At 29.2% G+C, this 27,035-nt stretch overlaps 1 protein-coding gene across 2 annotated transcripts in view; it reads left to right on the top strand.

Moving 5' to 3' along the window:
• LOC103579606 (RNA binding protein fox-1 homolog 2) overlaps positions 1-26,611 on the top strand; it is a 130,816-nt gene extending 104,205 nt beyond the window's left edge. For both annotated transcript variants that reach the window (XM_008561044.3, XM_008561045.3), the window contains exons 8-13: positions 12,772-12,925; positions 13,435-13,498; positions 14,285-14,311; positions 23,876-24,042; positions 25,174-25,237; positions 25,732-26,611. In XM_008561044.3, the coding sequence (XP_008559266.1) occupies positions 12,772-12,925; positions 13,435-13,498; positions 14,285-14,311; positions 23,876-24,042; positions 25,174-25,237; positions 25,732-25,776 (521 nt within the window). In that variant the 3' untranslated portion in view covers positions 25,777-26,611. The remainder of the gene's footprint in view (positions 1-12,771; positions 12,926-13,434; positions 13,499-14,284; positions 14,312-23,875; positions 24,043-25,173; positions 25,238-25,731) is intronic.
• Positions 26,612-27,035: the final 424 nt, after the last annotated feature.

Below are 27,035 nucleotides of genomic sequence, written 5' to 3'. Positions count from 1 at the left end.
TTTTCACTTGACCTAAACCCAACTTTTAAAAATTAATTATTACTTTTTACTAAATATTTTTTTTCTATTAATTCCACGTATCACGTTTGTTTATTTTACTATTATTATTATTATTATTGTTTCCTGGAGCCCGTTGATCATCCGATTAATATCCGATTGGCATTTTATTGACTGCAACTACTGTTAATATTGAATCACGCCATTATTGAATTGAATTGACTTGAGATTGATTGAACACTTGTTACTATATTCACATTACTTATTTATTTACTTATTATAATTACATATAATTGTTTATTGTTTTATTATTTACATCACATATATTTTTTTTCATTTCTTATTATATATAAATATGTGACAAATTTATTTTTCTCATAAGTATCTCTATTATATGTATAGAAATTTTTAAAAATTTGTTTATTTTTATTACATAATAATCACGGTAATGCGCCACATTCACTGGTTGATGACTGTCTCGTTGACAAAGGCCCGTACTTTGCCTGTGGTTGTGCTTGGTTGTGGTTGGAGCGGTTTTGGGAGAGAATTTTTAATTGCTTTTTAATATTATTACCTTTTTTAATTTGCACGTCTCATGTCGTGGCCTTGGCTTGCCTTCATATGAGATTCACCTGTGATTATATATATACACATACACATATATATAAATATATATATGTATGTGTATATAAATGAATTAATTAATATATATATTAGCGTTATTTTATAATTTAAATACTAGAATGTCTATCGTTGTTTCATTTATTTTTTAGCGGGAATATTTTTTTAAATTTAAATTAATAATTTTTTTAAAAATAATTTGTATGCAATTAGATGAGTTATGAGTAAATGTAACAATGGTAGACAAAGTAATATTGGTTATTTTTTAAAAATAATTTATTAAATTGAATTATATTAAGTGTTGATGATCGTGGCACGGTGTGTAGTTGGCGATTCAAATGGCCGCGAGGTTGCTGCATGCTCCAAGTGCCGCCTTATTAGTGGTAACTAATTAATTCGCCGGTCCCAAGTCATTCGCACTTTACCTCTTAGTTGTTATATATATGGAGAAATTATTGTCGCTTGAAATACTACACTGAAAAAAAAAGTTTTACAATTCAATTCGATTACCCAATTTTCTTGAGTAATTTATATTAATTTTATTGTATTAATTTCATGTCTAATGCGCAGAATCAGTTTCCTGACAGATGAAAATCAAGATATTTTTTTATTTACACTTGCAAAAAAAATAAAATTGATATCTTGGGTTTGTTTGATTAAGAAAATTGTATTGAAGGAAATCTTCAAATCTTTTAACCGGAAAATTTGAAGGTTAGAAATTTTTATGAATTTAATTTCCTGTGTAAGAATATGCAATTTTAAAAAATTTTTTTTTCTGTGTATGGTGTCATAAAACGGAACCATGTTAGCCATCTGGTGGATATTTAAATAAATATAGAAAAATTACTGTGGCTGTAGTAAAATTTCCTTGTCCATAAGGGTGATTCAAAAGTACTTAAAATATTCAATAGAATTAAAAAAATTTTATCATTTTAAGTCGTTTATTTTAAGAAGGGTTAGGTTGTATTTGAATTAATTGGTCTGGCTTTAAATTTTTATAAAAATTTTAAGCTGTTTTGATCTAGAAACGATCAAAAACAGATTAATAAAAATAATAGGGTGAAAGTATGATTTTGATATGACCAAAGCCAGACCAAAAATGATTAAAAACAGTTTAAATAAGGAATAGTACAAAACTCGATTTAATTTCCCATGCTAATTGATTACAATTCAAATAAAAAGTAAAAGTTAATAAAAATAATTAAAAATTTGATTTTATTGAAAACAGATGAAATTTTTCAACCCGGGCTTACAATGGTTAGTAATTTTTCCATGTGTTTATTTAAATTTTCTTCAGGTAGCCAACATGGTCTGGTTGCATTACGACACCATAGAAATTCAAACGAGAATAATTTCTTCGTATAATACACTCACTGTCCCATACGGGAACATTACTAGATTTAAACTAAACTTGCACCCCACTGACACACTCAACACACACACACATATATATATATATATATATACTACTAGCGTATCAAATAACAAATAACAAACAACAAACAACAACTAAAGCTACAACTTAAAACTTGAACTCTAAATATCCAACAAGAAATAACAAAGAAGAGTTTGGGGTTTAAATAAAAAAAGAATAAAAAAGTTTTAGTGCATGGGGTGATTGCGAAAGACTCGGACCGAGTTGTGACGGGCCTCGTATTCTGTACACACGATTATTCACAGTTTTCTCTTGGCATCGCATTAACTAATTAGTATCTTGGCAGTGCGTAGAGTTAATTAGTTACCTCTGAGCGCGCAAGCACCAGCATAGTCACCTTTACACAGAAAAAAACAAATATACATATATATTTATTTTGTTACTTTAGCAATATATTCCTCGTAGCTGTCTCGTAATGTTGACTAACTTTTGCTAGAGTAGATATTGAAAGTATCAAATACTTTAATATTTTATTGGCCTATTTAAATAAATCACTTTTAAAATTATTCAAATGTCTAAACTCATCAGTATCATATTCAAATTTTATTTTTGAAATATATATAATATTTAATAACTTTAATTTACTGTCGAATATTATTAGATTTATTTAATTATTTAAAATAAGTGACAGCTATTATTAAATAATCAGCTTCTAAAATTGTAACCATAGATAAAAATAATATCAGATATTAAATTATAAAATATTAATTACTCTGACAAACTTTCAAGTCATAAGTTTTATATTTTACCTTAAATTTTTAATTATTTTAAAATTAACCGAAACTTTCATCAAAAATACAGAGAGAAAATTACATAATTTATTGTTTTTAAATATACCAACCTCTGGAATTTTATGACAGCTCATATTTCCCAGTATTTTTAATATCACTTTTTAATATAAATTCTTTTCATACTAGAAATTTAAATTTCCCGCTCGTCCGACAAGAAATTTCAGCTGCATAATTTATTAAAAAATATAAAACTTGATTTTTAAAATAAAATTGACAGTTGAGTAAATGGATGATTTTATAAAGACTAAAATTATTATACAAGATTGATAGTTTAGACATTTAATAAGTATGAGTGTGAATGTAGCGGACGACAAATTTAAAATTATAAATAAATAGACTAATAATTAATAAAATGAAATTTAAAAAAAATGGGCATTTGCAAAATTTCAAAACTTACAAGTGCATTTTTTTTAAATAATTTTTTTAAAATTATTTTCTTTATTTATTTACAATTTTAAATTCGTCTGATGTCTGCATTCGCATTTATGAATAAGTAGGTTTATAATTACGAAAAAAATTAAGCAGTACTTGAATTTATTTAAATATGTGTTGCTAGAATAACAAAATATTTTTTTCTGTGTTTAATTTAAGGACATTCTCAGGAAGTTCCTCCCCTTTCTTGAGAAAATATTTAATGACTTGTTGTCAGTGTATAAAGTCTTATTAATTAATTAAAAAAAAATTAATTAAAAAGTATTAATTGAAAAAATTTAAGCCGAAAAATTGACATTTCGAATTATAAAATTGACATGATTTTGCATGATCCAGAAGTTGACAGGCAATTAAAAATTTTTTGATTTTTTTTTCAACAACTAAATTACAAAAAAAATAAAAAATAAAAAAATGCACATGTAGAAAATTGAAAAAACTATAAGTACAATTTTTAAAAATATTTTTTTAATGATTTTTTGCTTTAAAAAAAAATAAAAAATTATTAGACGTCGGCTAACTTCAGTATCATGATTTTACCGAAATTTATTTTCCAAATTTCGTTTAACTTCCAATTGATGTCAACTGTAAGTAATTTTTTTTAAGTCTATGCCTGGGTAACTTCGCTGTCCTTTTGTCAATTAATGCTTTAATTTTTTATTTTTAATGGAAGTCCGAGGTCATTGAATATTTAAAAAAAGTCGAGGGTATTGTCTGAGAATGACCTTAAAAAAAAAATTAACCATAAAGTAATTTCCCTATGGACAATAAGTTTGAAGTTTACCGAAGCCTTCTTATGAAAGCCACAGTGACCCCATCCTGTCTCCTATTTACTGGTCTGAGGATCGTGTATCCTTACATCCCTCGGTAAGCAACCCTTGAACCTTTACTTACCCGCTTAAGATCTCAACCTTAGTTGACCCAGCACTGGAAACTACATAGGTGCATAATGGTATGCAAACTCTGTCTATAGACGCTATTTATCTCGTGTTATTTTAACGGCTTGTTACTTGAAAGCCCAATGGTCCTCGAATTCAACTTACTCTTGTACACACCTTTGAATATTTTATCGTCTTGAAACACTACACGTGACCTTTTCGAACCTCGTATCGACCTCGGGGGGGTTTTTTTTATTTTTTTTTTTTTTTTTTTTTTTTATTGTCACTTTCCAAAGCATCGGGTGTCACCTGGAATGCCAAGTGAACCAGAAATAAAGATCAATTCCTCTGAGAAATGTTAAAATTTTATTTCCCCTCGAAAATTTAACGATACTGAATTTAACAGATGTCTAATAATTTTTTAATTTTTTTCAAGAAGATAAATTATAAAAAAAAAATATATTTTTAAAAATTGCACTTGTAGTTTTTTTACTTTTCCACGTGTGCATTTTTTTTTTTAAATTTATCTGTTAAAAAAAATCCAAAAATTATTAAACATCTACTAAATTCAGAATTATAAAATTTAATCTGAGTAAATTCTTCAATTTTTATAAATTTACACGGCAAAAAAATGGGGTAAGTCCAGGCGGTGTGTGTTAAAATTTTCGGTGTTAAATTTCAACACCGAAAGCGGTGTAAAAATAACACCACCGAAGGTGTAAATATTATTTTACACCCCTTTAAAACCAGTATTTTGACATCGTCAAATTACACCGCTTATCGGTGTTAATTTATTTTAACACCACGGGGTGTTAAATTGAATCCATTTTTAACATCGTCAAAGGTGTAAATACATATTTTTTTACGCCCATTTAAAACCAGTATTTTAACAGCACCAAATTACACCTCCTACACCAGTAATATGTCATTTTAACATCAAGTGGTGTTAAATTGAATCCATTTTTAACACTGCCTGTGTAAATATCTTTTTATGTCCATTTAAAACCAATATTTTAACACCGCCTATCGGTGTTATTTCATTTTAACACCACGTGGTGTTATATTGAATCTATTTTTAACACCGCCAAAGGTGTAAATATTCTTTTACCCCTATTTAAACCCAGTATTTTAACATCATAAAATTACACCGCTTATCGGTGTTATTTCATTTTAACACCACGTGGTGTTAAATTAAATCCATTTTTAACACCACCGAAGATGTAAATATTCATTTACACCTATTTAAACTCGGTATTTTAACACCGTGAAATTACACATTATACACCGGTGTTTTTTTATTTTAACACCGCGTGGTGTTAAATTAAGTCCATTCTTAACACCATTTTTTTTTTATTTTTGTCGTACACAATTATTTTATTAAAATTCAGATATTCATAGAAATATTTTTTCAGAAAATGAATAAAATAACAAGAAATAAATAAAAATATTCAAATAAATGAAAAAAAAATTTCCATTAGCTTACAGACATTACTCTTGATCATAATAAATAAACTTATAAATATATAAATATACATATATTTACTTTTTCATTCTCGTCCTTTAGAATTTTCAATGACGCTCTTACAGATGTCTTATGATTACTAACGTTTCCCTATGGACATTACTATCATCTCGAAAACGACGTGAACCTTTTTGATCCCTCTTAGCATCATATTTTATGCAGACTCTTTTTTTACTTTTCTTCACTCAACTCATGTCAAGTTATTAATCAATCGGATTCAATGACACGAGGATTTATCCTTATGACCTTTTATAAACTCGATCCTCTTTAATAGCACAGTTAATTTGTAAAATCAAAAATTCGTGGTATAGTCGGCTTACATGGAGCGTTAATTCAATTTATCGGTTTTTCACTAATTACAAATTCACTAGTGTGTTCGCGTAAATTAACGATCTCTTCAATTATTGAACACGACGGATTTTTTCTGTACATAAAAACAAAAAATATGAAATATAAAATAACCCATAAATATAAAAGCAAATACTTGTCCGATATATAAAAGTCAGATACCAACATATTTAAATTTATATGATTATTTTAAAATTTAAATCGAACAACGTGAAAAATTGAATATATTTATTGAAATTCTTCATACATTTTTCTTTTTTTTTTTTTATTTTGAATTACATTTCAAAGATACCAATATAGAAAATTCATTATTCATGACCGTACATCAAGATTATGACGTAAATTCATAATAAAATTTGAATAATATAAGAAAAGTTTGTAAAAATAAAAAATTTGTTGTCTGAAAAAATTTTAATTACATTTATGGATATTTTGAAAATTATTAAGTCAATCAAAAATTTAAAGAATTTATTTACAAATAAAAGAAAATGTATCAAGGTTTCATAAATTAATTATTCACTTAAAAGGTATCATCTGGCCCCACTTTTTCCTATTAATTTACGGTCGTATCAGGTCATATAGACTGCGTTTTATGACACACGTCAAAATTTTAATATTCTTAAGTATAATCATATATTTGTATATCATATCATATATATATATATTTTATAAAAGTTGGTAATAGCTGAGTCTAGATATTAAACATATGAATTGTAAAAATAGCGGCGTTGAAAATAAAAATGTAACACCACGTGGTGTTAAAAAAAAAATAACACCGGTGTAGGTGGTGTTAAATGGGTGTACACTGTAAAAAGAGTGGTGTTAAAAATAAGCTTAATATAAAGCGCGGTGTTAAAATGAAGTGTCACTGGTAGGCGGTGTAATTTGGCGGTGTTAAATCGGTGTACACTGTAAAAACAGTGGTGTTAAAAATGGACTTAAATTAACGCGCGGTGTTAAAAAGAAATAACACCGATTTAGATGGTGTTAAAATACTGGTGTTAAATCGGCGTACACTGTAAAAAGAGTGATGTTAAAAATGGATAATCTAACACCACGTGGTGTTAAAAAGGAATATTACTGGTGTAGATGGTGTTAAATCGGTGTTAAAAATGGGCTTAATTTAACGCGTGATATTAAAATAATGTAACACCGGTAGACGGTGTAATTTGACGGTGTTAATTCGGTGTAAAAAAAAATTCCACGTATAGAAATTAAAAAAAAATGTATGACAAAAATTTAATGAATATTATCAGGAGGAAATTTGAACTTTGCTATGTACTTATTAATTTATTTAAAAATTACACAATTTTACACCCGCCATTTACAATCACTAATAATTTAATTAATTAATAAAAATACTGTATAACTGTAGTGATCGAGTTACGAAAAATATTCACAAAGTTAAATAATTTTAACACCGGGAATTTTTTTAACATCAATAAAGAATATTTACACCGGTGGTGTTATTTTAACACCGCATTCGGTTGAAATTAAAGACCTACTCCGCCTGGACTTACCCCGATTTTTTTACAGTCTATACATACGATGATACCTGACCTTTTTTTTCTTCAAACGGATGGAGTAAATTCGCGAATTATAAAAAGCAAAAAAGTAAACTATACAAGAACTCTAACGAAGCACTAAGCCGATTGTTCTCTAAAAAAAAAAAAATGTTTGTCCTGTTCTTTTTTTTTCGACTAAAAATCTGCATGACAAATAAATGGTAAAATTAGTTAAAAAAAACTAAATAAATAAAACAAAAAGTAAAACAACGTGGTTCTGCAAGCGGGTTGTATAAAAATTCGCGTACGTAGACATTTCAATCAGTTACACGGTTATTGCGCAAAAAAGAGATGCGGGAGAATGAAAGCGAGGATCGTATCATCTTTTTTCTCTTTTCTCTCTTTAACCCTCCCCCGTATGCACACATATAAGTATACACACATATATATTGAAGCATCACATGCACATGCACATCCACCTACGAAAGAGATGAATACTTGGTCTATCGACGAGAACGAATAGAACGAGTAGCGCGTGGTCTTGCTACAAACCGAAGGCGCGAGAGTGAGAAAGAACAAGAGGAGGGATGCAAGTGGTCCAGGAGTGGTTGGCAGCGGCGGCATTTATTGATCGCTTGGAGCAACCCTGCCAGCAGCAACCCCTGGCACCCCGCGGTCTTCATGTCTCTTCTCACCAGACTCGACCCTCGACCCCGCCGCGTCAAAGTCCCAAAGCCTACCCCCCTTTCACCTCTTTCTCTCCACCGTTTCCCTCCATTACTACCACCCCCACCAGCACCACCATCACCAGTACCTTCCTCTTACCCTCTTCCACACGATGGTTCAATCATATTAATTACCGGCGGCAACCTCCACCCGATGCCTCTTGACGCTTCGTAACTTCACTCTATTTCCTTCTTCTATAAATATACATATATATATATATATACATATATATACTTCCTATCTCTTGCTCTCGTAGCATCCTGTTGTCGAGAGACAGCATCGACACCTTGTCGATCCCTAGACAAAATGTTATCCCTTCAATTGCAGTTCTCATTTCTGCTCCCTTCGATATCAACGATATCTCGCTAGACCACCTTTTATTCCTATTATTGTCCTTAATAACAATACAAAACCACTCAACTAAATAAATTAAATTTTTATATCAATGGAGAAAAATTTTTATTTCTTACAAAAAAATTATTTTATTTTTTTTTAACATCAGAAAAAATAATTTCGTAAGTAAATTCTTATTAATTAAATTGACAGCTAAATTTTGCGTAATTAAATGTGAAGTAAATTTTCAAATAAATAATTTTTCTCCATAACACTATTAATTAATTAAATTTAAAAATATGAATAATTATAATGTATAAGGTTTATGACGTAATAAATATATATGCAGCGACCTCACCGGCATGAATGATAATTTGTCGATCAGTGACAAGTCACGGAATAAAATATCCGTTAGTATCTACGACAATCGTTTTTGACAGGATACAGGTTACCGGCCGTCCCCTGGAGTTGGCTGGGAGCGGCCGCGCCATCGGCAGCCGCAGCAGCCGCTGTAGCAGCAGCCGCAGTGACACCATCCCCTGCAGCTGCACCCCTTGTTCTCGCCCCAAGAGCTGCGGCGAGACGGAGGTACCGATCTTACACTCCACTATTCCACTACTTCCTTTTATCACTTGCGTTCGATAAATTTATTTTTTATCAATCAGACTAGAACATGTCCTCTACCACTCTCATTAAAAATTTATATAAATATATATAAGTACATATATATATTTTATCTGTCATTGATTCATTATTTTAATTCTCTGGTATTTTCTTCTGCGTTACATTTTCCCGCACTAAAAACTCACATCAAATAAACACACCCCTATTAAATCGCCTGCACGATTTTATAGGAGTTGACGTTTTTTTTTGTCACTTAAATATTTCTGCATCTATAGTTCACGCTAGCTCGTTATTTTTAATAATAATGATAATATATATTTTATTTATTGTGAAAAAACGCACGTTTATTGGGTGTTTTTTTCATCCCCTTTAATAAAAAATCCATTTATTTTACAACAATTTCACACTCGTATTTTTTAAAATTACTAATTGCTAGGGGATTTTTTTTGTCATAACCCACTGGAATGTGCCTGTGCATCGCAAGTTAATTTAATTCGTCCTAATTAGTCGACAAAAAAAAATTAAAAAAATATTTTTTTAATAAAAAATCATTAAATAGTCTAACACTCGACTCTTACTAGTAGAAGCTTTGTTATGGATTTGTTACTTTTTTACCGTTCAATGTTTCTATTAATAACGAAATGAAATTTTTTTTTTTTTTTGGTAACGTAGCAGAGTTTCGTTATTGTAGCGATACTTGGGCAATTAAATTTTATATTGCTTTGTTAGCAATTGTGTACAGCTGTGAAGTTTATTAAAATATTGTCTTAACCCATCGAAATTTAACTATTGTAGTTTAAATGCTTTTTAACACTAAAGATGTTTATTTTGGTTATTTAATTACTTTTCGTTTTTTTTTGTATGCCCTGTAAAAATCGAGAGTTAAATCTGCAGTGAAATTGACTTCCAAAGGATGTATATTTAAAAATTAAAACTGAATCGGAGTCAGAGCGGGTTTGAATAAAATCCAGATCTGCTAAAAATACAAAAAATTGGGAGTAAATTTGGAGTGATATGGATTTTACTAAAATTTGAATTGACTCCGCCACTCGGAGTTCCGGAGTTTTAGACAAAATAACTCCGAATATGGGGTAAATATGGAGCTTATTTTGACAGTGAAGTTATTTCGGAGTGATCTGAATTTTACTTACATTCGCATTCACTCCGATTCGGAGTTTTCATATTAAGATACTTCCTTTAGAAGTTAATTTCCCTTCAAACCGGAGTTTTAAAATTATAATAAACTCTCCTTCGACGTAAATTTGACTTCGATTTAAAGATTAAATATTAGAATAAACTCTCATTAGAAGTTGATTTCACTTTGAATCGAAGTTTCAAAACTATAGTAAACTCCTTCGGAGTAAATTTGACTCCGATACGGAGTTTTAATATTAAAACACTGATTTTTGAAGTTAATTTCACTTCGAACTGGAGTTAAAAAATTATAACAAACTCCCTTCCGGAGTAAATTTAACTCCGGTTTCAAGTTTAAATGTTAAAATAAGCTCCCTTTAGGAGTTAATTTCACTCCGAGTCGGAGTTTAAAATTATAAACTCCCCTTCAGAGTAAATTTGACTCCGATACGGAGTTTTAATATTAAAACACTGACTATAGGAGTTAATTTCATTTCAAACCGGAGTAAAAATTGTAGTTAACTTCCCGTCGGAGTAAATTTGACTCCAATTCAAGATTTTAATATTAAAAAAGCTCCTTTTAGAAGTTAATTTCACTTCGTATCAGAGTTTCAAAATTATAAGAAATTCCCCTTCGGAATAAATTTGACTCCAAGGGCATTAAATAAATACACCGTCATCCGCTCCGTATTTACTCCGGATATAATCTGCGTTCACTCTGCAATTTTTTACAGTGCAATAATATCTATTTATAATTTTTACTCATTACTTAAAACTCGTGCATGTTTAAATAATTAACTTGTTTTTTGCTACAGAATATCGTCAAATAAAATTAAATTCGAATAATAAAAATTATATTTTTGGTATTTGGTATTAAAATAAATTTATATTAAAATAAATAACATTTATTGTGAAAATTGATCTGATTATTTTTCTGATGGGTTGAGATTATTTGTAAAATCTCTAAATTAAAATTTTTTAAATTAATTTTATGAAAAAAAAAAAAAAAAAAATATCACTCGTCATATAATAAATAAAATAAAAAATGTATCAAGTATCGCAACAATAATGAAACAATTGTCTTACGTGGAAGAAAAAATCCCAAGGGAGCAAAAGGTAGGGAGCTCACGATCTAACTCGATAGACTTTTAGTTTATTTATTTATTACGATTCACTCCAACTTACCGAGATCTTCAAGTGGGTGGACGAGAGCCAAAAGGACGAATGGAAGAAACTTTAAGACTTGAGGTAATCGTCTTGCAATTTCTCCACAAGATGCATCTCCAAGTTCCCCCGAGATTCTAGAGAAATTCGGATCTCACCTATACCCATCCGTAACTCGTACAATTCCCCAGTGCCCCGAGGACACTTGCAACAGTCACATACCAGATCTTTATCAACGCCAGATACCGACTTAAACTTAATATATTGTTCTTTTTTCTTCTTTTACTTTTTCGTGTCTTTGCACCTGAAAGGTCTCATTTAAGTTGATGACGTTAATGTTCAAGTGAATTCTCATTTTAAAAAGAATTGAATTTTCTAACTCCCAAACTCAATCGTCTTTAAATTTTTTACCGACCAGCAGACTTTCCGTCCCTTTACAAAACGAATTATTCTCTACAAATCGATCAACGCCCGACTGAACCGCTCGTTTATTTTCTTACCTTCGCATTTCTTTCGACTTTTCAAAGTAAAAAAAAAAAATAATCGTGTAAATCTTATTAATCTGATATTTTCTATGCAATCCATCTTGTCGCAATCCCGAACATTTGTATCCAAATGGACTTGACTTCTGTAAACTCAAAGATATTGTTCATGACTTGTCATCTTGTGCTCAGCTAAGTCATCTGAGACCGGTGTCACTTTGACTTTAAGCCAACTTGTCTAAAATGTGTTTTACTACTATTCAACTGTCGACAAAACTTGGCAGGACAGTCCTGTCTTGAGTTCCTCGTGCTTTTCATGAAGGAAAACGTCACACTAGTTATACTAGTAGCGAGTGAGTTTTACTACGTGCAGTATAACTATAAGGTAGCATATAACATCACAAACTAGTCAAAACTACGAGAACTTTATCTTCTCAATGTCTCTTCTGAAACTCGTCTTTGCTCTTTGCTCTGCCTGTCTCTCCCTTTCTCTCTGTCTTAAATTCTTTCGAGTCCTTGATCTGCTCATCAGATTTTGTCTTTTTACTCCCTTGCAAATTGGCTACCCCGGTATAATTTGATCCCATACCTTCGTCTCCTCATAAATAATAAATAAATAAAATGCGAACTGATGAAATTGGCTACTGCAGCTGCCGATGGTCACCAACGACGGAAATTATTTAAATGACAGCAAGATCATCATCGAGATGACAATGACTAAGTTAACTATTGAGTTGCGTCTTTATCACTACAAGGTAGGCGGTGGCATGTTACTGTTACAGCTGCAGCATTGAGAGGAGTTGCCATTCAACGTGGACGTGTTGGTCCAGCAGCTAGAGCAGCTTTTCCAGCTGGCGCAGCTTTAGCTCTTGCACGTAATCCGGGACCACTCGCAGCAGCCGCTGCTGCGACGGCTTTGCATCCTTTTGCATCAACGTAAGTACCAGCATGTTTTGTACCTTTTTTTGTCTTATAAATTTTACATCTGTTTGACTTAACACTTTTATTAACTCCTGAGTTTGCATTATAAGAGCTTCAGTATTCAATCTTGCAAAATACTTGTGAGTAACTGGATTTAGTATGAGAATTAATTTCCTGGATCTACAGATTACCTAGACGAATATTTAAATAATTTAATTTTTTTTAAAATTCAATAGTTTATTTATTTTCTTCCCTTCAATCTCCTTATTATTTAGTATTCATGGAAAAATACTTTATTATTATTATTGTTTAAAAATTAAAATGCTTTTAAATATTTAGCTTTTCGTAAAGCTTGAAATACTTTTTTTTAGAAAAACTTGGAGTAAAATAATTTTGTAAATGCTAAATATTTTATTTTAGATTAAAAAATACATTTTAATAATAAAAGAATATTTTTCCGTCGCTTTTTATCTGAATTATATTTTTTATATTTAAATAAATAATTGCTTTTATTTATTTTTCAGTGTCTACTATGATCCTTTCCTAGCAGCACATGCAGCGACGCAGGATCCAAACTACAGGCTACAGGTAAGAATAATAAAAGTTTTTCAGATATGACGTAGGTAGGACGCTTGAGATACAAGACCATTAAGTTGGAATAAAATTAGGCCTTGAAATAGAGTTATTAAATTTTTTTTTTCTTAGATAAAAGAGAAAAGGTAAAAGACCTTAATGTGTTTGTATATATATATTTAGTAAATACAGATATTGAAATACCTGAAGTGATCGGGTACTAGTTCCCTGATCAGGTACAAGTTCTTTGATCGAGTACTAGTTCCTTGATCAGGTACGAGTTCCTTGATTGAGTACTAGTTCCCTGGCCAGGTGCTAATTCCTTGATCAGGTACTAGTTCCTTGATCGACTACTAGTTCCTTGATCAGGTACGAGTTCATTAATCGAGTACTAGTTCCCTGACCAGGTATTAGCTCCTTGATTGGGTACTGGGTTTCTTATTTCAGTTTAAAAAAAAAACTACTTATAAGACTTAGTACCTGATCAGGAAACTAGTACGTGATCAGAGAACTAGTTCCCTGGTTTTAGGCCAGAATATCTAATCTGGTGGAAAAAATATCCATGTTATTAATTTTCTGCATAAATGGATAATTTGTTCAATGGATATTTTGACCGGTCACCGTTTCCTAATCAGGCACTCGGTCTCTTACGTTAAATAAAAAATAGTAAAATTTGATAAAAAAAAAACTCTTGTATCTCGTAGACGTTAGTATATATATTTAATTTATAATATACTTATATTATTAAGAGTAATATAAATAATATAAAAACTAAAAGTATAAAAAAATTCCGGATAATAGCTGGAATGGCCGCAAGCAACAACTGACGTTAGTTTACACTTTATTCTTTTATTTTTTATCACTTCTATTTCTTTCTTATATTTATTTTTCTATTTTCTACTATTTTATTTTTATTATCAAGCATTTGCATAATAATATTTAATTCAAAAATAATAATAATAATAATAATAATAATAATAGTAATGTATGCTTGTAAACATATAAAATCCTTCCGAAAACGTTTGAAAATTTTCGAATAAGGAAATTGAAAATTCAAAACAACTTGAACTTAACATTTCAGTTTAACATGAACCCATTTTGAAAATTTAGTATCAACAATTTTCGAACTCTATCACACTCAAAAAAAATTCACAAACTTTCTGAGAAGGCAACCCAAAAAATTTGATATTCAAATAAAAATTTGTTTTTAAAATTTGAACACCTCTTCAATGTTTTCGGATTTTTTTTTGTACAAGCTCTAATTTTTAACAAAATTTCAGGCAAAATAAATCCGTCAAATTTTTCATTTTTTTTTTTTTTATCATTTATAAGTTAATTTATTTTTTTAGTTCTTATTTTATTATAGTTTTATTTGCGCGCGTATTTTAAAACTAGGAAATTGAAAAACTTTTTAAGACACAGAGAAACAAAAAGCAGGAATAGAAAAAAAAATAATATAAAAAAAAAAAAAACATATTAAGGAAAGGAAAGAAATGCGGGCGTTAGAATTTTTTTTCAGGATTGCCGTTTGTGTTTCAGGCTAAAGCGCCCGCTCTGGAGGTAGGAATAACGATTTGCCCGTTAACCCTTTCTGCTCTCTCCTTTATTTCTCTAAAATTTTTTATCTTGTCTCCTCTGTTCACCTTTTTCCCCTTTTTGCTTTATAGTTACATCATAAGTAATAAAAAAAAAAGTAAAACTGAGAGAATAAAAATACTACTGAACATCTCTTACAAACTTTATTAATAAATTTTTTATCTTTACTTTTTAATTAACAAGTTAATGAATGGATTTTTATAAATAGTTTGAATAGACTTTAAATAATATTTCGAGTATCATCAAAAACCTTATTATTGTTTTTCGAGACTTTAGTTAAAGACAAACAAGATAAAATATTTAGTTTTTCTTACCTTTTTTTCAAGAGAGTTGAAGTAGTGCCGTCTATCGAATAAATTAAATTATGTTTACTCTTACAATTTAAGTTAGTTCAGGACATGCCTTTTTTTTAAATATATAATTAATACTCTAAGACAAATAATAAATATTTATGTTCTTATTAAAGTAATTTATTAAATACTTCGAACCAATTAATCATTTTTAAGCACACAATTTATTTGTTTATTTACCGAAAAATAAATAAATTCAAAGCTAAGCAACTAAAAGAATTTTTTTTGTAATTGAGCTTAAGCTCAACTACAAAACTTGACAATTTTATAAATTAATGCAGATTTTAAACAATGACCCGTCGAAATTTAAGGCATACTTTAAACCTAAATGAGCATTGAAAACTCAAACGAGACTTTTTAAGACATCAGTGTAAAAATTTGAAATTAACTAAATTAGGCTTACAGAGGCTTGAATTAAAGTTACTCATAGAGGTATGAATTAAACCTACGAAGACATGTGTCTTAAAAAGAACAAACTTTGAATTTTTTGAACCCTTTGTTGGTCCTAGCCTGCTCGTAGGTCCTATTCTACTAGATATCATTAATCTACTGATTAAATCACTAGATCGCAGCAATTTTTTCTAAGAATTTTTTAAATTGACCCTGTTAGTCCCAGGCTGTCTGTGGGACCTAACCTACCCTTGGGCGCCATCAGCCCACTGGAAAAATGACTGAATCACTTACATCAATTCTCCAGTAGTCCGCAAATTTAACAATTTAACCTTTTCGTAGTATTCCTTGCAAGTCCTCTATTCTGTTAAGTCTAGTTACGTTCGTTTCACGATTTGTGTCGCTGTAGGTCTGATTCATGTCTCCACAAGTCTAAGTAACTTACTTAGACTAACCTTAATTTAACCTAAATTCAAGCCTTTGTAAGTCTAAGTTGGTTAATTTCAAATTTTTACAATGATTAGGTTTCCAAAAATCTAATGTAGGTTTTCAATGCTCGTTTAGGTTTAAAGTTTGCCTTAGATTTTGACTCGGGGGAGGGGGGGGGGGTAATTGAAGCGCGTCATTTTTTCATATTAAAACTTTTGAAAAAAATTTTTTTTTAGATCTTTATAAATAATAATTAATTTTTTAATGTAATTACGCATGGCCTGAACTGTCTTTTAAATTGACATCCTTACTTAAATTTTCATTCCATAGTCGATTTGATCTTATCTGATTTCATTTTCATTGAACCAATTTCATAATAAATTCAAAACGTATTAAATTCAAATCAATAATTCAATTATTATAACCCCATAATTTTGAAATTTTATATTCACTTACGTCATCAAGTCATTAATGATTGATATAAAATAGTATATTACACACTTAGGGAGAAAAGTACACTTGTCTAGTGTGTATACTATTTATCCTCAGATCTGCGGCTAAAAGTTTGAATTTTATCCTCTGTCGCGGGTAAAACAGCGCATGCGCTAATTTCCATCATTCATTTTCTCATAACAGAAAAGTAAAAAATTTTGTCCCACTACACAGGGCAGGAATTTAAACTTTTCATGCAGATAGTGAAAAGTAATTGAATAATTTTTAGTCAAATCATAAATCTCTATTTTCATAAAAGCTCAAAGTCGGTTTAAGCTTAAAAAAAATTAACAATCATAATTAAATTGTTGCAACAAAAATAAACAAACATGAAAAAATAAAAAATAATATTATCGTATACTGGTTCAGCTCTCTTGATCTCATGTTGACTTCCAATCTACTCCAATATTCCGTTTTGTTTAGCCCGCCGTTTGGTTCACGAGCTTTAGGAGGCTCTCCCCGACACTACTCTTTGGGCAACCGTGTTTACGTTACCATACACATACATATACATCTACATATGTATATGTACATGTATCTATTGCTACATATACATATATATTGTACTGAACTGTATTCTAGTATATACTGCTACTATACGTGTTACGAAATTTAATGCGTTGGGTTTGTGCATCCACCCTCTATCTGCATATACACACATACATACTATATCTCTAGTCATGTCTTGTTTGAATTTAGCTGTCCACCGATGTACCGAGAGACTGAAACCTTTCCGGGCCTCTAACCAACCGCATCCACGATACACATCACAATCCCCATCTCTCACATGTCCAACAAACATCACTGATATTTACACATTCTCTGGGAAGTTTGCTTGATGTTGTCCGACTAGAAATAACGATGTGTAAATATTATAATAATATATATATATATAGATATACATATATGTGTATGTATATGAATATATATATGTATATTATATATATAGTAGCATGAATCGTTAGATACTACTCAAAGATAAATCCAAGTGTAATCGACGTCATTCTCAATTCATTCCCTCGGCAATTCAAACTATAAATAAAAAGTATCCTTTTTACTTTGCTGAGCAAGTGGCTAAACTATGGGGGGTTAAACGATACAGTCGACCAAGATAAATGGCAGTCTCGAGTCCCCGAGAAACAAGGTCACGCGCGACTTGCACGTAAGCTTGAGAAAATTAGTTTACTTTCGCGTATTCAAACAAATCGAGTTATACTGGACTAGAAAAAGTTTTTTATTATAGGGAAAGTTGGGGCAAAATGAAACTGAATTTTTTTTTTTTTTCAAAATTTCTAGTTACGGCTTGTGGAAAAAGATAGGGTTGATTTTAAATTTTCAGTGAATTCTTGTTTTTACAATCGTGGCTCGTTTTACCTCGAAGTAAGCTTTTTTTGGTTTGCAAAATTTTAAATTGGCTGCACCTGAACTTACCCCAACTTGTCTTTACAAACCGCAAATATAAACAATTTTACTCTGCTTAAAAAATTGAGTCTCATTTTTTGAAATTAAATTTCCCGGGCTTACAATTTAAAAAAAATTTTCATTACAATAAAATATTTTTTTTTTTCATTGATTTAAAATATTATGTTACTAATTCCAAAAAGACATTTATACATTCCCGAGTCGAAAAATTTGATCTATTTTAAATCCATGGGAATTTCAAGTTATTTCTCTTCAATTTTACTTTTTATTTGTATTGTAATTAATTAACACGAGAAATTTAATCAAATTTCGCCTGTACTGTTCTATATTTAGACTGTTTTCTCATGACCTATTGCCTTTTTTCATTTTTATCCAGACCAAAATCAGACTTTTACTGCCTACTATTTTTATTAGTGTGTTTTTTTAACATCTTTAGATCAAAAACAGCTCATACTTTTGATAAAAATTTAAAGACAGAGCAACTAGTCCAAATACAACTAATAGGCTATAATGAGATCAATTTTTCGACTCAGGTTCTTTTGGCTTTTGAAAAATCTCTGAAACCAAAAAGACAAAATTTTTTTTTCATTGCCAATCGTTTTGTAGCCTTATTGTATAGTTTAAAATTCATACAGTACTACCTTAGTAAGTTACGATCTCACACTATTGCTAATTTTCTCATTTTTACAATGTTTTTTACAATCGAACTACCTGAGACCCTCATATTCATTTCAGTTTCATAGTGTGTGTGTGAGAGTATGTTTATTGTATTTTATAAAGTAGCTGATCATTTCATAAGATTTTGAGGGGTAATGTGGACATGCAAAAATTGTAAAAAATATACAATCGATAAATTTTGAGTTAATTTAGTTTATTAGACTTTAAGATAACCCATCCAGCCGTTACTTAAGTTTTAAATTAATATCAGATTTAATATTAATCATAAAACAAATGAATATTTAAAATTTCTAATATTATTTACTTAATCATTATTTTTTTCTAATAAAACAATCGTTAAAAATTTATTTATTTAAGAAAAAATTTATTTGACTCATTATTGCAAGTAAAATTAAATAATAATTATTTATATTGATTTCGAGAAATGAAAAATTAAATGTTACTGATAAATTTTTCTGCCTGCATTTACAAACACTAATGATCCCTCACACCTACATACCCTTCCTAGCTCCAGGTCAATCGAGACTAATATTTTTATTGCCCCTTAAACTATTACGACGGTCCCAAATCGTCGTAACTTACTAAGGTAGTACTGTACAAAATTTCGCGGCATTTTGGTTTTAGAGAGTGTCCTCCAGCCAAAAGGACGTATAAAATTTTAAATTTATTTGGAATTAGTGGCTTGATATTATCATATAAAAGATATAAATCTAAAATATATATTCGTAAAGTAAACGCGATTATAAAATAAAAGTTTACGATTTGACTTTCTTAAATAGTTAAAAATCGATAGTTCAAGAGTTTGTGACATTCCTAGTATGTAAAAGTAAGTTGAATATCTTTCACATAAGTTTTGTATTATTTAAAAAATAAAAAATAAGTATTTTCAACGTTTTACTGGCGATTTACGAATAACAGAGTAAACTTTAAAGCGCAGAAAAGTTTGTGGCGCCAGACAGATCGTCCTCCTGTTTTCAATCCCCTAAGCGCGTGAACAGTTTCACTCACTCACTCAATTCCAAAACTTGTGTATTCTTACTCTATTTTTCTCCATTCCTTCCTTCAATATCTCTCGGACTACTCTACACACTTTTATGCACCATGTAGTACTCACGTACTCACGTACTACCAATGTGAAAAGTTATTAGCGGGCTTTTTCCACGATAACCGGTAAACAACTATGAGAATTTATTGCTTCCGTACTTTTCTAACAGACAGACAAACAAACAGGCAAACAAACAAACACCCAAACAAACAAAATAATTCGAAAACGATAAAAAAATAAGAAATAATAATAAAATAAATTTTTAAAGTCTGAAATAAAAAAATATGAGATTTGTTGTCCTCCGAATTGGCCGGATTTAAATTTACAAGTAGAGATGCTCGTGGTTTAGTCAGCCATTGAAAAATTTAATTCTAGCGGAAATGACGTTACGTATAACTATGAAGAGTAACAAGTTTATTATTTTATTAACGTCATACTTTTATTTATTTTTTATGTATATGCATATAAATATAATTTTTTTTTTTTTTTCGTTGTATGAAAAACAATTTAAAAACATTGCAGCAGTATATTTAATTTATTTAACGCGATCCACAGTATAAAGTAAACGAATTACTGAATAACATATTGAAATAAAATCTCGTTCAATTGACATTTTAATAAAATCTCGGAAAATTAAAAAAAAATTCATTTTACACAGTTAGGAATTTAGTGTTAAATTAAACACAAATCGTGTTGCAAACGGTTACACAAATTTTAGTGTTGATTCAACACATGAAGTTTGGGTTGATCTTTAACACAAATTTATGTTAAATAATTGAACACAAAATCTGTTATTTTGACTGAAAATTTTTGTAAATTTAACAGACTTGTGTCAAAATTAACTAATAAATATAAGCACACAATCTAATTAACTCAAGTATACTGATCTACCCTTAGTACAACTGATGTCAATTTACCAAACAATTAGTTTACCTTTGGCGTAAAATATATTTTTTTCAAATGTTGCAAATTTAAAAAGTGGCGCGAATTTCAATAAAAAATTTTTTTAAATGAAAATTACACAGTTAGGAATTGTGTTAAATTAAACACAAATCGTGTTGCAAACGGTTACACAAATTTTAGTGTTGATTCAACACATGAAGTTTGTGTTGATCTTTAACACAAATTTATGTTAAATAATTGAACACAAAATCTGTTATTTTGACTGAAAATTTGTGTAAATTTAACAGACTTGTGTAAAAATTAACTAATAAATATAAGCACACAATCTAATCAACTCAAGTATACTGATCTACCCTTAGTACAACTGATGTCAATTTACCAAACAATTAGTTAGATTTTCAGTGATTTTTATAAAAAACGAAGCTATTAATTATCCTCCCGTAAAATGAGAATTAAAAAATCATTGAACCTGATGATAAAAATATTAAAGTTATCTATGATTATATTTAGTTGTAAATCAATTATAATCCAAGTTTCCTTGCAGACAATGCTGCTACAATGCTTTGCTTGGTTATAGTAATGAAAAAACGCGCGGGAGTGTTTAGCTAAACACCACAAATTTTGTGTTAATTTTCGAATAACACAATAAATGTGTTACATTACAGATTTTCTAATCATTCAACATAAAAAATCAGTTAAAGTAAAATAACACAAACGATTTGTGTTGAATTAACAGATTTCTGTGTCGTAAATCACCACAAAAAATTAAACCAAATAATTTTCTAACACAAAGACACAAAATTTCTAACTGTGTAGTAATGTTTTTTTTTTGTTTCAAAAAAGTTATAATACAGAGTATGCTAAAACGTGTAAATCAAATGACTTGACGGTTCAATCTCTTGGGGTGAGGAAATGCATTTGCCGACGGGGTATGACCGCAGAGTAAATATGAAACAAAAGTGGGCGGGAGTAACGGTTCCGGTTAAGCGGTTTTCCTTGTCCGAGATTACTTCCGATAATCGCGTGGAACTGGTTTTCACGCCAACACAAACTTTAAATCCCCATAAAATCTTTAGTCTTTCAATTTAAAGGAGGAAATGGGCAGAGAGAGAAAGAGAGAGAGAGAGAAATAGAAGTAAAAATAAACTGAGCGAACGAAATACGCATTATAAGTACGGGAGGTAGAAAATAGTTAATATCTGATTAAAACAAATATATATGACTATTTTAATGATATAATCAATATGGTAGTGCATTATAAATTATTTACATTGAAAATCATAAAACTCGCACGATCACCTTTTATATGAATTTTTTACTGTGATCATAAGCATGAATATTATTATCATTATTATTATCATCATTTTTTTTGTACCACTGTATATTATATACATATTAATTACGGGTTTAATTTAGTTGTTGTTATTATTATTATTATAGAGCATTTAAAATTTGGATATATATTAAAATATGTACACTGTAAAAAATTGGGAGTGAATTGAAAGTGATAACGAATTTCTGGACTCAGTTCCGGAGTCAAAACTGGAATTTATTTAAATCCATTCTCTTTGATTCGGAGTTTTAATTTTAAAATAAACTCCCGCTTTACTCCGTATCCGAAGTGATTTTTTTCAAACTCTTGAACTTCGGATAAATTCAAATCCGGATTCACTCCTGAGTTTTTAGTGTGTAAAAATATTATTTAAACCAGCATTAAAATCTTGGAAAAAAATTTTGTGGTAGGAAAATTTTTGAATGTTACTTTTTTTTTATTTGTTATTTTGAATATTTAAAATTTGTGAACAAGAAAAAAAAATACAGAGAGGATAAAGTAAATATTTATGGACTAATTATGGTGAAAATTACCCTCGATTTGAGTAAGCCTGGGAAATGATTACTTTCAATTAATTATTACTTATTGTTTGTTAAATTTTATCCTTTCATGGGTAAAAATAATCAGATTATTTTCATGGAGAGGCAAGGATAATAATTACCCGTTACTGCTGGTGAAATGAACACTTGGAATTTTAATTTTTGTTCGCGGTTATGGATAAAAATCATCGTGTTTCATTAAATTTATGTACAGTATCATAAAATTTGCTATTAATTTTTAAAAATTTATTTTAATTATTTAATGAAAAATATTAATTTCGTAATTTTTTTATTTAAATTCATAAAATATTTAATTAAAGAATAATTAAATTAAACATATGGGGAAAGAAGGGCCACTAAAATATGTCAGTTCTTACAAGATATAAAATTTATAGATTTTTATTCTCTGCGAATTTTTACAGTGTACCCTAATACTGAGTAAAAATAGTTTTAATTAATTTTGACAATTTATTATAATTACGTGTCATTTTTTTTTATTTATCATAAAACAATATCTATTAAAAAAAAAGTATATTGAAGGGTAAAAGTAAACACACATCAAGTACAACTGATACATCAAAGTTAAATAGTGACAGCAAATAGTTAACAATTGTCCGTTTGCTGAGTAAAGTATCACCAGATTATATAATTTTTTATGCAGCTTAAAAAATTATCTAGCCATGGGTATTGTATTTAATTGCAGTATATTTATTAGCTGTGAGAAATAAAAATTGTAACAAAAAGTAGTAATTTTTTATACAGCTGAAACATCCCAGGATTACTCTAAATTGCAGGATAATTTTCATGAAAAAAAAATAAAACATATTTTAAACTCAAAAATTTTAGTAGTTAATGTAAAAAAATATTTGATTAATTATTAATTATTTTTAATGACTTAAATAAATTTATTAAAATTTTTTTCCAAACAAAAAATAAATAAAAAAAAATAAAAGTAGAGAATTTTAGAAATGATAAAAAATTGAATAATTAAAAACGTAACGTCTAAATTTATTTGTTTATAATAATAATAATCTATGGGGTTAAAAACTACTGTGACTGATAAAACACCTAAATAAGGAGAAGAGAAACTCTCCGATGGATGATTAATATCAGACTGACTTGAATCTTGTATTATACCCTATTTTGATACGCCCTACGCGAAATTAGTTGAATCTAGCTTGCTTGAGCTTGCATGGCGGATTGTGGTTGTTACAGGCAGCAGCAGCAGCCGCGGCGGCATCGCCACTTTTGAAGACCCCGTTATCGACAGCTCAACAGGCGACTTACGCAGCGGCAGCAACATATACAGCAGTGGCTGCACGAGCTTACGGCGCGGCCGCAGCAGCAGCTCAACCGGTCGCAGGATATGCCGCAGTTGCGGGGTAAGTTTACCACAATATCCCTCATTTTTATATATTATTTTTATTTTGTATGACATATTATTATACTGTACTTACTAACCAGAGTTGGCTTTATACGTTTTGATCCCTGGACAAAATATCCTTCAACAAAATAATCTCAGGATAAAATATCCTTGGACAAATTTTTACAGTATTTTTTTTTCGTCTTAAACAATATTTTTCATGAGTATAAATATACCAGATATCAGACAAATATAAAATTATAAATAAATAGAGTAAATAAATTTTTAAAAAATATTTATAAAAAATGCACTTATTAATTTTGAAATTTTCCACATGCGCATTTTCTTTTAATTTAATTTTTTTAATTATTTACTCTATTTATTTATAATTTTAAATTTGTCTAATGTTTGCTACATTCACACTCATATTTAAAATTATAAATAAATAGGGTAAATAATTTTTTTTTAAATATTTACAAAAAATGCACTTATTAATTTTGAAATTTTCCACATGCGCATTTTCTTTTAATTTAATTTTTTTAATTATTTACTCTATTTATTTATAATTTTATATTTGTCTGATATCTGGTATATTCACACTCATATTTAAAATTATAAATAAATAGAGTAAATAATTTTTTTAAAAATATTTATAAAAAATGCACTTATTCATTTCAAAATTTTTTAAATGCCCATTTTTTGTAAATTTCATTTTATTAATTTTTTATTCTATTTATTAATAATTTTAAATTTATCTGATGTCTGCTACACATTCACACTTATGATTTTTTATATAATTTTTGAAAAAAAAAAAATTGTTGGGGATCAAGACGCCTCTTACTCAGATTTAATATTATCTAAGATTTAAACAGAGACCTAGAACAGTGACCTACTGTCCAAGTCCTTTTTTTACCAGTCTCCTTAAATCCTTTTCAGAGCGAGTGTGAAACGCGGTCGAGCGTTGCGTAGCCGGAGCTTTGATGATATTATTGAGTGTCCTGATAAAGATGTATAAATATATGAGTGTTGGTATCCAAAGTCCTTATCATTATATTTTACTCCATTCCATCATTATTATAAATCCTTAATAGCTTACTTATTACACTCAAAATATAAATTTTTTAAAATCCTGTTAATTTATTTTCTGTAGGTACGGCCGTGAGTATGCAGATCCTTACCTTGGACACAGCATTGGACCCATGACAAATTATGGGGTAATTTATCATGTTACTTTTTATATAAATACACATATATATATCCTTCTACAAAAACTATGGCGTATAAATTATACGCCTTTTTGGCACCCGGGAATTATAAGGACAAAAAATTTTTTTTTTCTAATCATTGCACTTTTTTTAAAAAAAATTGTTACCGTAAATTTCTCTCCTCATTCTTATGGTACCGGAAATAAAAAAATTACCCGTCATAAAAAATTTTTTAACGCCCTCGTGTCCCATAACGTGATATCTAAAATCATCTTAAAGAGATTCAAAGTTTTTAAATTATTCAATAAAAATTTACGATCCCTATAAAATTAATGAATTAAAAAAAAATTAATGACAATCATAAATTTTTTTGATGAGTATCGAGTGGAATATTTAAATAATTAAAGTAACCGAGTCTGGTTGATACCTAAAATAAATAATTAATGTCTCCATTAAATAAATGAAAAATAAAATCGATACTAAAGTTTGTATAAAATTTTCAGGCGACGGTGTATCGAGGTGGTTACAACAGGTTTACACCCTACTAGAAACTACCCAGCCCTCCTATTGGAGTTTATTTCATCACATACTCGAGCAACTCATGACCATAATAATAATTAATCCTCGAGACACAAAACTCTTCTTATAAGTCTCTTTAGTATCCCCGAAGTCCATGTAAAAAAATTAAATTTTAAAATAAGGAATAAGCGCACTAATAAATCGATAATAAATCGGGTCAAGATGACGTTGACGATGAGGATGATGACGTTCAAGTCGATCAGCATCACCAGCAGTAGTACCATCTCACATCAGTTAATGAAGATGACCACGAGTTGACGTATGTTAACGACAACAAAGCCGACGAAATTAAACGGACAGCGTTGGCGGACTTGATGCCAGTGGGTTTCGACTTTCAATCGATTTTACAAAACCGCTCGTGTAAAACCAGTAAACTGGCTCGAGATCGGCGGGCTAGAAAATTCAATCGGTTTAATGCGACCTCGTGGATCATTTAAATTTAAATTGACAGCTCGCTTCGTAAAGTGACAGTCGTTCGTGGCCGGGGTGACGTGCCTGTGACATTACGAATTTACCTTGTCATCCATCCGATAAATAAAAAATATATTCCGTTATAATATAACATAAAACCGAATTTAATTTCATCGCCGATTAACTTACACTTTAAAATATAAATTATAAATTTTTTAAATTTATACTCAAGTCTGAGGCTAAGGAGATTCGATATATTATTTTTCATTTGTATTTATAATTTACTCATATTTATATATATATATATATATATATATTATTGTACACTTATTATCCCATTCATAAATTTAATTATCACATATTATTATATATATCATAAGACATCAATTAAAATCAGACATTTATATAAATTTATTATCACATTATATATAAATATATATATATAAATTATTTAAATAAAATATGAATTTTATACAAGAATAATTAATATTATATATAAATATATGATAATATGTGATAATTAATTTTTTTTTTTTTTTTTTAATCGAACAAAATTTGCCAAATTGTAACATAGTTGAATATCGATTATCGATGAGATAATCGTTTTTTAATCATAAATATTACCTGTGTATAATAATTAATATTACTTATAATAAATAATTAATGTAATTTTATTTTTTTTTTTTTTTTTAATTATCTCGCGTATTAAAATCATGTCACAGCAGCACACGATTGTCCATGAAATCGCTTGTCATTTTACGAACGCGAGATAAAGTAATAATAATTAATAATAAAAAAAAAAAAAAGAAAAGAAAAA

The sequence above is a fragment of the Microplitis demolitor genome, chromosome 2 (genome assembly GCF_026212275.2).
Source record: "Microplitis demolitor isolate Queensland-Clemson2020A chromosome 2, iyMicDemo2.1a, whole genome shotgun sequence".
NCBI classification, from domain to species: domain Eukaryota; kingdom Metazoa; phylum Arthropoda; class Insecta; order Hymenoptera; family Braconidae; genus Microplitis; species Microplitis demolitor.
This window is presented reverse-complemented; position numbering and strand designations above follow the sequence as displayed.